The sequence below is a fragment of the Notolepis coatsorum genome, assembly GCF_963971535.1.
Source record: "Notolepis coatsorum genome assembly, chromosome: 6".
In the NCBI taxonomy this organism is placed as follows: domain Eukaryota; kingdom Metazoa; phylum Chordata; class Actinopteri; order Aulopiformes; family Paralepididae; genus Notolepis; species Notolepis coatsorum.
This window is the reverse complement of record NC_140170.1, coordinates 155,249,662-155,267,616: the sequence shown is the minus strand read 5'-3', so window position 1 is coordinate 155,267,616 and position 17,955 is coordinate 155,249,662. Positions and strand designations below refer to the sequence as shown.

The 17,955-nt window shown below is 48.1% G+C and overlaps 1 protein-coding gene across 1 annotated transcript in view; it reads right to left on the bottom strand.

The window, feature by feature from the left end:
• The window catches only part of bsnb (bassoon (presynaptic cytomatrix protein) b), a gene marked incomplete at both ends in the record, with an annotated part of 147,125 nt that overhangs the window by 13,435 nt on the left and 115,735 nt on the right, over nucleotides 1–17,955 (bottom strand). The window contains 3 exons of the mRNA XM_084315776.1: nucleotides 254–4,642; nucleotides 6,752–7,171; nucleotides 7,532–7,735. Coding sequence (XP_084171902.1) covers nucleotides 254–4,642; nucleotides 6,752–7,171; nucleotides 7,532–7,735 — 5,013 coding nt within the window. The remainder of the gene's footprint in view (nucleotides 1–253; nucleotides 4,643–6,751; nucleotides 7,172–7,531; nucleotides 7,736–17,955) is intronic.

Below are 17,955 nucleotides of genomic sequence, written 5' to 3'. Positions count from 1 at the left end.
CTTGAGTCTGAGAGAGTGATGTAACACTCTGTGTTGCGATTTGAGATTGCTTTGTCTGGTGGATTGCAGGGAGTCCTGCAGACTGAATGTGCATTGCAGTAGTTTGTACACTGTGCACTGGTACACTTTGTGCGCCCAAATGAGCAACTGGTTGGGTTGGCGGTAAGGGTGTAGCTGTGTGCCCGGAAACAGCTGCAGAGGGCTTGCCAAGGTAGACTGCAGTTTCCTGGGTGGAGGTGCTCATAATAGGCACATTTCCGGGGGCCAGGGCTGGAGTAGGATATTGGTTTATTGGAGGGTAAGGGTATGGTCCCTGTGTGGAAAGAGGCATCCTAGGAGTCACTTGAGGCAACCTGGTGAGGCTAGCCAGTGGTACAGCAGTTACACCTGTAGCGTAAGGTCTGTACACCCCTCTGGGCACGGGACGTATGACGGAGGAAGGCTGTGTGGTAATTGGCAACGTGGAGGCTATAGGAGTGTTTATGGTGGAGTATATCATCCCATCAGCTCCTCTCATAGCAGCAGGATACAAGGCCCGTATACTCGCTTGTCTAGCATTTATTAGGTTTGTTAAGGTTTGACCATGTGCAGTGGGTCGCCCATCAAGGCCATACAGTAGGTTGGCTCTAATTGATGCTAAGCTTTGCTGTAGATTGAGCCTACCCATAGGTCCTCCTCTACCAGCGCCATACTGCATAAGCTCAGGGTTAGTTCCATAACGGCTCCCAAACTGATCCATTGAATTCAGAGCTGCACACATCCGGCTTATCTCCCTGGCCGTGGTCGCACTGTACTGTGCCAGGTTGGAGTCCGGTACTCCTGACAGGTCATGGGGGTTGTAGCCATAATCTGAATTTATATTTGACATTGAACCATATCTACGCAGGGGTAATGGAGCGCCTGCAGTGTCTCCTTGGTGTCGCAAGTCCGTGTAGGAGCCATACTGTGCTCCCATGCCAAGATAGGCACCACCCTCATAGGGCTGATTCATGCTGCTCAGATCCACTGCCATCCCACCCTGATCAGTTCTCTGATAGTAGTGAGAACCAGCATCCGTCATGGAGGGCAGGTTCGTATCAGACACAGAGGGCTGTATTCTTCCTGAGGGGGGTATGGTTGGTTGGTATGGTATACGCTCCTCTGTTATTCCTTGTGTGGCTGCCAACTGGGGTTGCTGTTGGCCTGCATTGTAGTGTGGGGCAGGGGGCGGACGGGCAACCTGAGAAGGTTCAGGGGTGGGATTTGTATCCGATGGTACCGTTGTGGGCTTCTGACCGAAAGACCCCGTACAGCTACCAGCAAAGGGCAGTTTGTAAACAACATCACAACAAGCCACTTGGTTTTCTGGTTTTATCTGGCCTGTGAGATCCAGAACCTGAGGAGGGGGAGGGGGAGGAGGCTCATCTTTTTTTACAAGCTGAGTCACTGTGGCCCCCTGTGACGTGCTACTCTCGTCCAATTGTACCATCATGACATGGGGCTTCCCGGTGGACAGGTTCATCACCGTAGGCTTATTCTTCAACTCTAAGGCAACCCCACCATAGTTATCATTTTGAGCATTAGAGCCCCCGGACACTGGCTGAGGAGGGAGGGGGGATACTCTAGGAATGGCACTAACACTCACCACAGGCTGGCTACCGCTCGCCTGGCTTACGACAAGGTCTTTCTTCAACAACAGCGGCTGGACCTGGTTCGCTAGGTTGTAACGAGCAAAGGAGGACTGCTGATGCTGCTGGAGCTGTTGCTCAAGAAGCTGCTGCTGCTGGAGAAGCTTCTGCTGCTGCAGCTGGAGCTGGTGCTGCTGGACGCCCAGGTCCTCTAGACAGGCGTCAATCTTGGGAATAGATGGGTCAGTAATCGGCGGCTTAGTTTGAGTTAGACACACTGCTGCTCCGACGCCTTGCCCCAGGTCCACAACCGACCCACCGCGGTTCTGTTTTGGATCTCCATACACTACTTTTTGATTGGGTTGGGACATGAACATAGATGCTGCGACCGTGACACTCACTGTGGTTGGAGTTGACACGGATATATGCGGTTGCTCTTGTGCATTGAGGTTCATTATAAGTGGCTGCACTGCTGTGTGTCTACTAGAAGGCTGCTCCGCTCCCAGAGAGTACCTTCTGGTGTCAGAAGCCAGTGATGTTAAGTCCATCCCATGATCCGTCATTATAATTGGGGCAGGCTTGGGCTTCACTGGGGCTCTCAGGTCCACTACACTACCACTCAATTGCACATGGCCCTGCCCTACGACCTTAGAAGTACCCGGAGTGTTTGAGATTCTACATAGGGAGATATTTTCCATTGACAGGGATCCACGACTATATGAAGCTGTGGCATTCACTGTGCTCATACCAACATTTACCCTATCAATATGCGAGGAATGTTGAGGGGAATACTGTGACGGATGCATTCTTGGGGATGTTGGGGAACTTGCCGAGGGGCCTTGGGAGCGATACAAGGACAAACCGCTGGCCTGTGTTGGCGATGACAAAGGAGAGGTGGATGAATTTACAGTCAGGGGCCTGGAATTACAGGTTGTGTCAGAGCTGAGTGTTATCACCATCACTGGTGAATCTGATGACCGTTGTCGCGCAAGACGTGGCGACACGGCTCTTTGAGGTGTTTGAGCTCCATGAGGGGGCACTGGGGATGCAGCGCCGCCACCAGGCTGAGAAGGAAGATGCCTGCCAGGAACACCGGGTTGAGAAGGCAGCTGCCTGCCAGGAACCCCAGGCTGAGAGGGCAGTTGCCTGCCGGCAGCACCGGTGGGTCGTGAGGAGGGGGAGTGAGAGGGGCTATGTGCGGGAGAAGTGGAGGGGGAGAGTGGGGGGCTGGGACCTTTGAAGTAGGAGAAGACTTTGGAGGAGAGGGTGGATGCTCCAGGGTCAGGTGATACAGGCTGTGTTGACCCCTGTGGACCTGTCCTGCTGGTGGCAGCAGACGCTGTACTTCCTGCTTGTCGGGTAGCTGGGACAGTAACCCCGGGAATAACACCCCCAATTTTGGCAGTTTGTGACATCATCCTATTTTGAGTTTCTTTTGATAGATGCTGCGTTGCTCGCATTCCTGGCATTCTTGGGTCACTCGCAGTTGTGGAGTGGGACACAGGGGCAGCAATTTGTGTGGGACTAGAGCCAGGGGTTAAAGCAGCTCCAGTTTCCAGATGCTGTTTACTGCCAGGCTGAGGTGCACTCGTCTGCTGACCTACCGGTTGGCCTTGCTTCTGCATCATCTCTGCTTTCCTCATCATTTCTTCATAGACCTCCTCCGCACTTTTCAGCATTTTGTCAGTTGGCGAGGTTGCTGTAGTCTTTTCAGTAGGAGAGTAGAGAGACATGAAGGTTGGAAGGTTGTATTCGCTCCCTGATTTGTAGAGCTTTCCGCCAATCATTTCAAACCCCTCTGCCTCTGAGTCCAAGGAGGGCGAGTATTCAGAGCAGGAGGATCTGTGGAGCTCCTCCATTTCTGCTGCCTGTCTCAACTCCTCCGTAGGGGATGCATCCTCGATGGGAGAGAGGTTGCTAGGCGGAGTTTTGGACCTTTCCCTGCGTCTCTGTGCCCGTAGCTCCTCTTTGTCTCTTTTTGTTTTCCTGGCTGTGCTACGGATCCTCTGCTGCTCCAGATCTCGCATCTGTTCCTGCTCTCTAAGTAGCTCCTCCTCTTCCCGCAACTCGTCCTCCTCCGACGAGTCCTCAATGGTAGGCAGCAGTGGCCCGTGGGACCGATGCCTAGCTTTCCTCTGCTGCTTGGCCTCCTCTAGCCTTGCTCTGCGACTCGGGCTGCTGTCACTATCATCCTCCATGGACGACACCGACGTAGGGGATGTGCCAGAGGTGTAGCTGGGAGTGGTGGCAGGGAGGGTGGATGAATACTCCCCCCTGGACCGCTCCTCTGGAGAACCGGTTAAGCTCTCCATCTCCAGCTCCGGTTCCCTTAGGTCATGCTCAGTGTTGAGTTCCATGTCTCGGTTGTAGCTGCTAGTGTTGTTCAGCTCGATGGTCTTAAACCGCCGGAGGCCTCCTTGAGAAGCCATCATGCCGTCGTCCTCTTCACTCGCCTTATAAGCACCGTCCGACGTCTTGGTGTCCTCCTCGAAACTACTGGAATGTTGAGTGAGTCGCCGTTTCTCCCTCGCTGAATCCCCGCTGGTTTTATGTGCCTTTTTGGGCTTCTGACTTCCATACTCCTCCTCCTGCTCCTCCTCGTCGGCGCTCATCTCCATAATCTGCCTCCTCATGAACTCCTCATCAGTGAGATCTTTATGGGATTTCTTCTGCCTGAGCGGTAGCGGTGAAAGGCCGCTCTCGCTGCTGTCCTCCACGTAGTCATGACGCAGCTTGCAGCTGAGGTCGTCCTCTGACTCGTCCCTCGCCGCCTCCTCGTCGGAATTGTACTCCCGGTCCTGACCTACAGACAGCGAATGCGGCCTCTGCTTCTGGTCCGCCGCTGTCCTCGACTCTAGCAACGGCCTCATGGAGCTCTCCAGCTTGGTGATCTCCGACGGGCTGGACGCCCCCCTCTCGTTGAGCTTAATCCCCTCCTCCCGGATCTGCCCGGTGATTTCTCCATGGGAACTGGAGATGCCGTCTGAGGAGTAACCGGTGTCACTTAAGCTGTGTGTACTTGACTTGTTGGAATCCTGTGAGGAGGGGGAGAGAAGAAGAAGAGGTCAGAGGTCAGTTAACAGCATCCATCTCTTACCCCTGAATTAATTAATGGCAAAGTCTATTACAGGCTATTGCACAATTTCTATCCCACTATTTCACAAAACGCGTCGGCAGGGACACTTTTATGAGCATTTGTTTCACAGATAATGGGGGCTGGAATTAAAACATTAGAGCTTGTACAGATGAGATACGGCCTATAATACTATTCTAACAAGACATTAGAGGATAACTGCATTGCAACGAATGGAGACATTGTCAAATTACAAGAACAGTAACACTTAAAGGTAAAATCAACCAGAAAACGTTTAAGACTTCTTGTCATTTCACAGTGTGATGGGTAAGACCATGTCACTATGTTGTATGTATTGTAAGTGCAGGGTAGTATTTTCCATTATAGATGGGTTAGAAGTCAACAAATCTCGCCCCAAAGTTTCCACAGAGCAACTCTGCATTGGGTTTAACCCTTTCACTACCACACGACAGAAGGTTAACCTTTCACTACCACACTATAGACGGTTAACCTGAAAGGGTTAACCGTCTATAATGTGGTAGTGAAAGGGTTAACTGTCTGTAGTCTGGTAGTGAAAGGGTTAACCGTATACAATGTGGTAGTGAAAGGGTTAACACTTTGTAGTGTGGTAGTGAAAGGGTTAACTTCTGTAGTGTGGTGGTGAAAGGTTAACCCTTTCTAGTGTGGTAGTGAAAGGTTAACCTTCTGTAGTGTGGTAGTGAAAGGGTTGACCTTCTGTAATGTGGTAGTGAAAGGTTAACCTTCTGTAGTGTGGTAGTGAAAGGGTTGACCGTCTGTAGTGTGGTAGTGAAAGGTTAACCCTTTCTAGTGTGGTAGTGAAAGGTTAACCTTCTGTAGTGTGGTAGTGAAAGGTTAACCCTTTGTAGTGTGGCAGTGAAAGGGTTAAGCTTCTGTAGTGTGGTAGTGAAAGGTTAACCCTTTCTAGTGTGGTAGTGAAAGGGTTAACCTTCTGTAGTGTGGTAGTGAAAGGTTAACCCTTTGTAGTGTGGCAGTGAAAGGGTTGACGGGAGGGAGACAATGTGAATCTTGGGGTTTTAGGTCTTAAACCAAGACATTAAATCACCTGATTTGACAACAAAACCACAAGAATAGAATGTATTAGAAACCAAATATATATATTTTCAGCCTCGCTATTGTGAATGGAATTTGATTGGGAAAGACTGTCTGTTTACGATTTGGGTTGATTTTTCCTTTCATGTAATGTACACACAGATGGCTAAATAAATTCATACAAAAAGTGAATAAAAAAGACAGTTGAATGTAGGAACATCTACTGACAAATGCCATTTTGGTTCCATGCTTTGTTAAGTCACCATTGATGCATTCTCCATTGTATTCTTCGAGAGGTTGAAGAATAATGAGAATTCATGAACATGCTCAAATAAAATGACCTCATCACAGATTGTCACAGTTAACAAAAAGCTTAATGATTCAAATGAAAACAAATGAGGATAAAGGATCAGGTGGAAGACAGTAGAAAGAAAGGGATGATTAAAACAATGAAGGGGAGGAGGAGGAGGAGGAGGATGGCCATTGATATAATGAAGATGACAGAAAAGAAGACGAAGAAGAAAAATAACCGAAAATCATGGTGGTGATGGTGATGATGATGGTGGTGGTGATGATAATTGGATGATGATGATGATGATGATGATGATGATGATGATGATGGTGGTGATGGTGGTGATGATGATGGAGGTGGAGATGATAATGGTGGTGGTGGTGATGATGATAATGGTGGTGGTGATGATGATGATCATATGGTGGTGATATGATATATGATATAATATGTGATAATATTACTACACTGGTTAGAGATTGTCTTTTATTGCATGGAATAATGAGATGAAGAGGTGCTCCTGCTGCTAAGAATTATAATGATTATGATGATCATTCTGATGATGATGGTGATGGTGATGGTGATGATGATGGTGACGATGAAGAGGAGTGGCTACAATAATGGAACAAAATAAATAATTTGAAAGTGGTAAATCAAGAGCAACAGGTGAAGACGAAGAGGTTGCAGGTAGCTCACTTCATGGTGTCTTGCCTTCTGAGAGTCTTCAGTTATCTTCACATCTCTTGACGGGGTGATAGCCTCTGACACAGTCTTCTTTGGCAAGGCCTTGGCGTCTTCCTTTAAAGATTTAGTTGTGACTTTAGTCTTCTCCTGGCCCTGCTGCTGTTTGCGGGTCTGGTTGTTGTTACCGGTGGGTTTGGGTTGGGTAGGTGCTGCCTTCATCGGGTTGGGAGAGACCTTGGCAGAGTTAGGTGCTGTTTTACCAGGGGTGGGTGAAGCTTTGGCAGCTGAGGGCCCCTTGGTCTGAGCAGAGGCCTGGGAAGGTCCCTTGGTCTGAGTTGGCCCTTTGGTCTGACCGGGGCCCTTTGCTTGGGTAGCAGACTGGGCAGGGCTCTTACTTTGAGCAGTAGGTTGGTTAGGGGCTTTGGTTTGAGGGGAAGGTCCCTTACTCTGAGATGAGGGTTGGGTAGAACCCTTGGTTTGGGCAGAGGGTTGGGAAGAACCTTTGGTTTGAGAAGGTTGGGTGGTACTCTTGGTTTGAGAAGGTTGGGTGGGACCCTTTGTTTGAGGAGAGGGGTGGGTGGGGCCCTTGGTTTGAGAGGGTTGGGTGGTACTCCTGGTTTGAGAAGGCTGGGTGGGACCCTTTGTTTGGGGAGAGGGTTGGGTGGGGCCCTTGGTTTGAGAAGGTTGGCAGGGACTCTTGGTTGGAGAAGGTTGGATGGGACCCTTTGTTTGAGGAGAGGGTTGGGTGGGGCCCTTGGTTTGAGGGATGGGCCCAGCCTGTCTGACAGAAGAGAGAGGGCCACTTACTTGGGCACCCGCGGGTTTCAGTTGCTGTTGAGGACCTGTGGGCCCTGACAGCTGATTGGGCCCTTGCTGTTGAGGCTGTTGTTGATTGACAGGAGCTGGTTGCCGGGGGGATCCCATTGGCTGTGCGACAGGGGGAGGAGCATCTCCCAGGCTTCCTGACAGAGCCCTCTGAGTCTGGCAGTTCAAGCAGAGCCATTCTTTCTTCTGGAAAAACAAGCAGAAACAAAAAGAGGAGTCAGGATAGTTGAAATCATCGTGGAAAACGCATAATTGTCTCTCACAATAAAAGACCCTCTCATTCACGTTCCCAACCAAAGAAACACTGTCTCCAATACAGATAGGTTCTGCCTGGGGGATCATCTATACTGTGGCTTCAATATTACACCGCTGTAGTCCTATAGCCGTTTCATTGGCTTGTAACTCAAAGGTGATGGGCTTAACACAATATAGCACATGGTGGCAACAGGCCAAGGTGTCTTAATGGACACAATCGTGAGTCTAAACAGCATGTTCAGCGTCCACCTTCACTTTGACACTTTGACACAGCATCAACACAATGGAGAACCATCCTATATAGTTAGGGTTACGCCAAGTTGTATGATTGACGCGTATATATACAATTAACCGTTCTGCTTGTGCTTGTTGTGATTGGATTACATTCAAAAACGCTTAGCTTCATAAAGGGTCATCGGCGGCCAAGGACTCCATCAAGCCGAGAGTCTGAACCTCGAGCGTTTTTCAAATCCCGTTCAAATGAGGCCTTTCATCCCCACCTGAGGACTTAATCATCCGACGGTGTTAAGCACTTTGAACCAGAGTACCCGGAGTACTGGTGCGGCGTGAATACAAATGAACACATCTGTTATTAGACTGGAGACACGGAGGCCGATGGCAATCACACCTCCGTGGAACCTACGGCGCGCCACTCATCAACAAGAGCAGGACGTCACTGTACTCCTAATCCCTGCGTTTCAGTTAGAGATCCTGACACCACTCGGGCTGAAAAAAAAAAACAAGCTTCCCCAGACCCATCAGAGGCAGGACATTAGCCGAAACAGATTCAATTTCAGGTCAATGCATCAGATCGATGGGACTGCACACCGGGAATGAAATGGTTCTATTACAGGGTTATGAAAGCCGAAAAGAGAGACGACGGCACCATTGTCTGCAGCCCGGTGCTCTGTGTCTATGCTAATCCTCTGTGCCGCAGGCCTAAAGGAATAGTGTGTCATAAGTAACCCCATATAACCAAACAAAACGATCTCGTAAACACTTCTATTGCTGATTACCATCTGTCCAATGAATCCTTTCTTTTATAGTCATCACAGCTCAAAAGCGTGAAATGCAGACTATGGCAATTAAATACAAAGCACTCTTAGGGAAAGATAATAAACAAACAATGCAGGTGCTCAGCGGCCCTGTCAGAGGTCATCTATGTGGGCTCTGCAAATCCATGTATATGCTATTCCAGACATCGAACTAAATTCAATATGAAAACTAGGCTAATGTAAGACAATTTATGCTTGAAATAATATAGCGAATATAGCCCAGATTTTGAGAGATTCCAACAAACTACATTTTCAATAAATGTATTAGCTTTTATAATAACAATGACAAGCGATGACACCTTATACAATACTATTTATTCATTTTCATTTGCTGGTTTTTACCATTTACCATTCATGCCACTGACATCAAATGTAATGTAATTGAATTGATTGAGAGAGAGAAGGAGAGAGAGAGAGAGAGAGAGAGAGAGAGAGAGAGAGAGAGAGAGAGAGAGAGAGAGAGAGAGAGAGAGAGAGAGAGAGAGAGAGAGAGAGAGAGAGAGAGAGAGAGAGAGAGAGAGAGAGAGAGAGAGAGAGAGAGAGAGAGAGAGAGAGAGAGAGAGAGAGAGAGAGAGAGCAATTCAGTAGATGTGACAAAAGAACAAGCTAGTTGGCACATCTTGAGCTGCTCAGTTCAAGCATATATAGATCCTACAGTAGGCCTACTTGCAAATAGTGTCGAGCAATTCCTAAAGCGCTTCAATACCATTACCAATTGACCACATACCTGATGTCTGCCTCAAAGTAACTCATCACGCTGACTGACTCACGCTGACTCACTGTCGAGTGCCCATGATGCATGCACACGCACGCACGCAATACACTTTCACTTTCACAGTATCAGGAGACCAGGGGGGGGGGGGGGATTGAATAGAGCATCACCCGGGACTCTGAGCATCAATCTCCCGACCTGATATTTTGATTCAATCAATATTTCTGCTCAGCAGAGCAGGCTGTGTGCAAACAGGAATTTATTTATTTATTCAAAAAATTATTATTAAAATCAATAAAAAAGATGGAGAGAGAGAAAAACGACAGGTGAGAGAGAGAGAGAGAGAGAGAGAGAGAGAGAGAGAGAGAGAGAGAGAGAGAGAGAGAGAGAGAGAGAGAGAGACGGAGAAACGGAGAAACGGAGAAACATCATTCATCCACTGGTGGCAAGCATCCTTCCTGACAGGATGATAGTGATCTTAATGTGCAGTCTCAGGGGGCTGGTATCTGACAGACACGCCTCCAGCGATAAGGTCTGGGGGTGCCAGTCAACATCTCTCTCCCCGTGTCTCCTCTTACTGAAGACTAAAGGAATGTCTTATAGGGTTCCTGTGAGTATGTACTGTGTGGTGTTGTACTGGGTGTATTGGGGTTGTCTCGCGGTGTTCTCTGGGGATAGTTGGAGTGGAGCCATACAGAAGAAAATAACAATACTAAAGAACAATATCTGCATAATTATGTATGAGAAATCCAGTCGATGTTAACGCCATTGGCCTGCCTGGTAATTTAAGGGGTGACATCAAAGGACATTCCCCCTCAAATATATCAGATCACATTTTTTTGAGAAGTCAGAGAGAGAGAGGGAGAGCGGGAGGGGGAGAGAGAGAGAGAGAGAGAGAATCATTCATTAACTGGTGGTGAGCGTTGTTTGCCGTGTTGGTCTCATTAGAGGAGCTGCGTGTGCCTCAGGGCTCTGCTGTAATTGCGTAGCGTCAGATGGAGAGACGCTGAGTGGCACCAGGTCTGGAGCTCAGAAACACTGCAGTACAACCACAGCTGCTCCAAACACGCCCATTTATATTTTTATTTTTCTATTCTATTTTATTCTATTATTATTATTTGTATTTTTTGCACAATCGAAGCGGGCATGGCCACCTTCATTTCACTATTATGTCTTGTGTATGTATGTGATGAATAAACCTCTTGAATCTTGAATCTTGCCCAGGCTAAAACGGGGAGCTCAAATCAAGCAATATGATTGGTCCATAGCCATGGTATGTGTACACGAGAATACACAACGGGGTGTGCAGTTATCGAAACGTAATGCACGACGGGGGGCTAATTAACCTTTATATAATTATTATAATTATTAAAGCCTCCGCTAAGGGCATTATTAAAAAAACATTTATAACCGCACACCTGTGTATTATCCTGCCTTAAACCAAAAACATGTGCCATTTATTTATATTTTCTACATTAAAATATAAAGACATTATTTATGCTTTGCTCACTGTTGACTTTCATTATAGCCCTGCAGTCTGCATTACCTTACTAACTTCATGCTAGCAAGCCTTTCTGTCAATAACTTTGCTCGTGGTTAACAGAGAGAGAATATGATTTGTCTCATTGTCCCCAAAGCAATAACTTTTTTCATGGCAAATATACGTGGTAGCTATATCACTGTCAAGCCGTAGCCTCAAATACATTCACTGTTGAATTGCAAGGACGGTGAGTTAACGGAAAAGGGTTAACCTTCTGTATTGTGGTAGTGAAAAGGGTTCTGTAGAACGTTGTAAACTGCGGGTTAAGTTACATATTACAATATACATGCACACACACACGCATGCAAACACACACCCATCCCATATCACACATTCAAACAAAATGGATTTGAAAATCAGTTTAGCCCCAATTACTTCATTTGCAACACACTATTTACAATATTAATTATAATAATCCTATTGTGGGTGTAATGTGTGCAGAGTGGCAACAGAACAATGATATGGCAGCTCTAGACCAGAACATAACAATCACAGCATGGGTGTAGTCTAAATTACAATATAACAATCACAGTCTGGATGTAGTGTGTGCGAAGTAGCAGCCGAAACAATGATAAAATAGCACCAAGTTATAATATTATAATATAATAAGCTATATGACAAAATGGCATCCAATGTAATAAAAAAAGTCAACCAACAAACTCGATTCTTGTACCGGATCTCCTCTCTGGTAAACAAGAATACCCTGAAGACTCTGGCAGGAGCACTCATTCAACGGTACTACGACTATGCTTGCACCTCATGGTACCAAAGCACCTCAAAGGCACTAAAAACCAAATTACAAACATCTCAAAACAAACTAGTTAGACTACTGCTTGACCTGACTCCTAGAACCCACCTCACCCCTGCCCACTTTGCCAACCTAGGATGGCTTAGAGTAGACGACAGAGTACAGCAACTGGCAATGGGCCTGGTCTACAAGATACACTACACGACCAAGGTACCCATGTACATGTCAAAATACTTCCCAAAGGTCAGTGAATACCACGATCACAACACCAGAGGGAGCTCCACAAATCATGTTAAACCCAGATTCGGCTCAAACAAGGGACTAAACACGTTTAGCAATTATGCCACATCAATGTGGAACGCCCTAAAGCTATAAAGGAATGTGAATCACTACCCACTTTCAAAAACACTCTCAAAGAACACCTACGGGAGACTGCAATTCGAAACTGGCCCATACAAATGTCCTAACCCAGTTGTACAGTAAAGACCAAGTATGGCTTTGTCAGTATTCCAATGTACAGTGTACAGTGTCCCCCCCCCCCCTCACCTCCAATGTACAGCCCCACCCACCCCACCCCACCTACCCAACCTCCTCCAATGTACAGTTTCTATGTCAAATGTATATACACTCTTTTTCTGGACACTTTTTGTATCACAAACAGTACTGTATTTGCAAATCTGGTATGTCATAAATGTATAGATGTAGCAGTACTGTCTATCTGTATGTCGTGTGTGTCATATGATGAATTGAAAATGGGGGACCCTGATGTTAACAAGACGAAAGTCTTTCTCTGGTCTGCATCCCCTTAACAATTGTATGTATTGAGCTGTACTGTACTTTTTACAAAATGGCTGCAATTCCCCTCCGTGAAGACAGGTGGCAGGCTGGCAGCAGTGTAGATTAGAACGTTAGCACAGGAAGACCAGAAGAAGGTTGTGACCCGTAGAAGAAGAAGACCGGATAAACATTTCAGAGGCAGATCAAGTGACCAAATCCGAGTTTAAAATGTCCATGCTTTGTGCAAAAACCAACGTGGCCTTCAGTTTTTGTGATGATTTTAACATGATGTTCCCTGACTCTGCCATCGCTCAGAGGTACTCGGCGGGGAAAACGAAAGCCACCCAGCTCATCAAAGGTAAGATGGCTTTGTTAAGGCTAGCCACAGACTAGCTAGCAGCTAACATTACTAATGAATCTATACTAGCCTAGGTTTACCCTGCTTTCTGTTAAATGGCTGCAGTGAAAAGGATCTATAGATAGACTGTTTTGCAAATATAAAGGACAATCAAATCTAATCACTGGACACTTTTGCTCAACAGGTGCCATAGCTGTGGAGTTTGATGACGAAGTTACAAGCATAATAAATCTCAGCCTTTTTCATTGTCGTGCGACGAATCAAACAACAGAAAAAACGACAAAGAATTTGTCATTCTTGCAAGAATTTATGATGAGTCCAATCTGGAGGTGACAACGAAGTTCCTAGAAATGCCTAGATATAAGAAGAAGTTTCCAGTTAACCCTTTTTAAAGACAGGTGTTACGATTAGAACGTTTAGATGGCATGGTGTTGTGTAGAACCCAATTGCAGCATAGACACGAGGGGAGGATAGACAGGAGGCGGAATGCGTTGGTTGCTCTTTCGTGCACTTTATTGTGACACACGGAGGGTTATAAGAAAAGAAACACTTTGAAATAAGGAAAAGAAAAGAGAGACGTAGTCTCAAAAAACGATATAAGCACAACACTAACGAGTACTCACAACAGTGAAACAGGAAACAAAAGTAATGATGACCCAGCAAGGAATGCTGGGCAGACAACACTTAAATACACAGACTAATTAGAGACATGAGGGTGATTAGTAATTTAGACACAGCTGGGGTAATGACTAAACAGAAAACATAACAGGGTTAAATACTGAAACATGACAAGACCAACAGCACATAGATACAGACACAAGGGAGACAAAACATAAGGTTATCCTATAACCCTAGTTATATGAGTATAGCGAGCGCTCTGCTCTATTGGAACTATCCCTTTATCCATTCTAACAATGAAAAACGTTCTCCACATGTACACACCTATTTACCTCCGCCTGGCCACACCCACATCCGCTCCTATATAAGCGGGGTCGTGGCCACACAATCAGCTCCTTCCCAAGTCTTTCACCACCGAAGGCAAAGACCATGGGGTCCTCAGTGAGTCAGAGCAGAGTGCTCGCTATACTCATATAACTAGGGTTATAGGATAACCTTACGTTATAGATCGTATAGCTTTACGCTCTGCTCTATTGGAACACAGGAGCTGAGCAGAGCGAAAAGCTTGACAGATGTACCCGCTGAGGCCCCCTACAACCATCAGAACCGGGGAGGACCCGAGTCCCCCGGTCCTCCCTAGTGGAGGACGGGAGGGAGATCGGATCAGACTGTGCGAAGAGGGTTTAGCACCTCAAACGCACAGGGTGAGCAGACCGTGGGACTTACCTTCGTTCAGAAGGACCCGCGACCACTTGGGCGCGCATCCCACATGCCACCAGGGAACGGACGGGAAGCCAAAACCCCGTCACAGCCCCCAACATCACGGGGTCGACGGTCAAGAACCCAACCCCGCGGCAAGGCTGCAGCAGCGGAGCGTGGAGGAGGTCCCAGCCCTAGGACAACCTGAGGACTAGGACCCCCCGAAAAAAGGGGGCCTGGTGAGGCCAACGAGGCCGCGGCATCGAGACCCCACCAGACGGTCACTGGTGACACCACCCCCCACATCGCCAGTGTATCGGACAGGGCCCAAATCAAGAGCAGGCACTTCCCCCCTTGGCACGCCGCTCTGAAGCACTCTCCTCAAGAGGCTACCCCCCCACAACACTGCGGGGCCAGTCGGCGTGCCGGGGAGACAACCCCCAAGGAGGTTGATCCCTCAATCCAGGCAACAGGCCCCAAGAGCAGAACTCGACCTGTGCCTGGAGCACTGCGGACTAGACAGGCGCCTAAAGGGTCTACTGCAAGAACAGTATCCCGGCAGAAGAGGTGTTCGGTATGCTGTGCACCATGTCATAACCTCCACAAACCCAACCCCCCAATCCAGCGGGGTCGAGGTTCAAAGAAGAGGCTGACACAATTGGCAGACGTCATGAAAGATGTGGGGGCATACTCTCGGGCAGACGGGGTCAAGCCCGGCCTCAACCCGAGAGTCGACTCTGCTACCAACACACCGGAGAACCAACCACCCCCCTATGTTTAGTTTAACAGGAGGCGGTTGTTCCCTTAACCCACAAAGAAAACTCAGAAACATGACTGCGTGTATACACAGGCTATACAAGCAGCACAAGTGTTTCAGTTTTCAAAGGGTTAACCCAGGCCAACAGGTCGACGAGAATGAGTTCGGACCTGGGCCCGGCGGACTGGGACCTACACAGGGATGCCTAGAGGAGTTGAATACAACCTCCCCGACAGCCCCCTCCCATCCCCATCCTAGCAGGGAGGGAGGGGTGACACAAATGGAGAGGGACCAAGCCCCCTAACATAGCGCAAGGTACAACACAGTATGGACCAAGCACGTCACTGTTAAGGGCAACCCGTGGTGGCATACATATGACACACACATCCACGACATCAATCCCTGCGACGCCTGGCCCGACCCGGCATTTCCCCGCGGAAAAGCACAAAGTCCTTCGGGGTACCAGAACAGCAGATCTGCGCCCCGGCGGACAACGGGTTAACTGACCTGGTCCGGCGCGACCAGAACCAGTCCCGCGTCCTAGTCACGCCGCCATCCCCAGTCCTAAGAGGGGGGGTAGGTACGCGTGTCGATCCAAAACATCACAGAGGGCGCCACCAAGACGGTCAGTATGCGAATGCACTGCTCCTGGTGGCCCACCTCATGGGCGTGAGACCCCTCCGCCAATGTTTTGATCTACTCCGTCATCTCCCCCCGGAGATGCACGTGAGCCATCGAGTCTAACCTAGTGCACTGGCGCTCGGTAGAGATAACATCTCCTTCCCAGCCGCCCGCATAGAAAACGCTGTTTCTATGAATTGGGCAACCAAGGCGCGCCAGCCATAAAGTGGTTCCACATTGGAAGCACCCAGGGCCAGCGCTATATGCACGTCGAGAACCCGAAACATATCGATGGCGAATTCTAATAAGAAACACCAGACAACGTTTTCTCCATGCTGTCTGGGACGAGCAGCAGGAAGCCGGCCTATAAGACACAGACACAAGTCTCATATGACGCGTCTGAGGGTAAAACCCTGTCAATTCTGCTCTTTACATAAGAGGGGAAGACAGAAGTTCCCCCAGAGAGACCTCTACGTGAGTAACAATTGAAAAAGATACATGTAATAATTGGGCCAAGTGACCAACGGCCCAATACACACTTTAATAGAGAGCAGAGCAGAAAACAAACAGTTTTCGAATGCATCGCATCATCCAACTTTGACAATGACAGCGGTCTGCAGCACAGAGCCTGAAAACTGAACTGAAAACTGAAATCAGTGGTTTAAATGGTATATGGTGCATTTATATAGCGCTTTTATCCAAAGCGCTTTACAATTTGTTCCTCATATTTTACCTATTCACTCACACATTCACACACCGACGGCAGAGGCAACTATGCAAAGTCCAAACCTGCTCATCAGGAGCAGTTAGGGGTTAAGTGTCTTGCTCAAGGACACTTCGACACGCTGCACGGGAGGAGCGGGAATCGAACCAGGAACCTCCGGATTACCAGACAACTGCTCTACCTCCTGAGCCACTCTCGCCCCTCAGTTTACAGTAGTCCTCCCCCCAAGAAGTGCGTCCTCACATTTTCCCGGGGGTTAAGGCACTGAGATCCCACCCCCATTGCTACGTGAACCTGGATACAGATTCATTCAGAATTCAGAAGCTCATCACAGACTGAGCTTCTTCCCCTCAGCCGCCAGGCTGATCAATGCCTCAGGCCCCCCCCCCCCCCCACTGGAACTCTGCACTTTACACTTTATATATATGTATTTAAATGATTAATCCTCCACTGCACTGTTTTTTGTCCTGTGTCTGTGTTGGTGTTTGTCGTTACTGTGAAAAAAGAAATGAAAAATGCATACACTGTAATGCTGCAACAATTACCAATGTGTTTTTACACAAATGGCTTAATAAAGGAATCTGAATCTGAATCTGAATTCACAGGGCAGTGAGATCCCACCACTGTCACCAATTTAACAGAGTGGATTTGAACCAGGGACCATAGGATCTGCAGGCAGCCGCACTAACCAATTGAGCTAAAGAGAGTCAGACCCATTAGCAGTTGCGACCGACTCCTCAGTAGTTTACAATAGTCCCAATGTTGTGAGTCGGTACAGTGAGTAGTGGGCAGACAGACAGCAGGCAGCAGGTTATTTGTTCATGAGCCTAAACTGCCTGAGGGGGAAAACACGTCCGGGAGGCGTGTAGCCTTTTTACAACGCATCCGTGTTTCTGGGTTCCCGTTTGGCGCTCTGATTGGCCAGGTCATGTGACATGTGCGCCCAATAGCGTGTTTGCCCATTTCCGCGTCTAACAGCCTGCAAACTACCTGGCGTTCTATCGCCATGCTCTAAGACAAACTCTAACCTTAACCAACTTCGAAAGAGTGCCTAAGCTTAACCGGCGAAAGAACTTGCCGTCACGCTCTAAGACAAACTCTAACCTTAACCAACTTCGAAGAGTGCCTAAGCTTAACCAGTGTAGAAACTTGCCGTCCCACGATTGGCGCTCATGTCACATGACCTGGCCAATCAGAGCGCAAAACGGTAACCCGGAAACGCGAATGCGTTGTAAAAAGGCATATGGCGTCCGGGAGCCTGCAGGTCCGGGCCCTGAGACTTTATGAGATGGCATCAGCTGAAACAATCCACGTGCGGGTGGTTGGGGTCTTTGATGATCCATGCATCCAAGCATGGCCAAACATTCTGGGAGGACTGACAAAGCACACAGCTGGTGCGCTGGTAGGCAGGAGAAAGACATTTGGGTCCCTCCTGCCGTGAGCTGGTTCTGAACCGGCCTCACTCATGGGGGACTAGGGTGACAAAATCTGTATGATCCAAATGCAGAACAGAATGTTGATTTTGCTGGACATTTGTGGAGG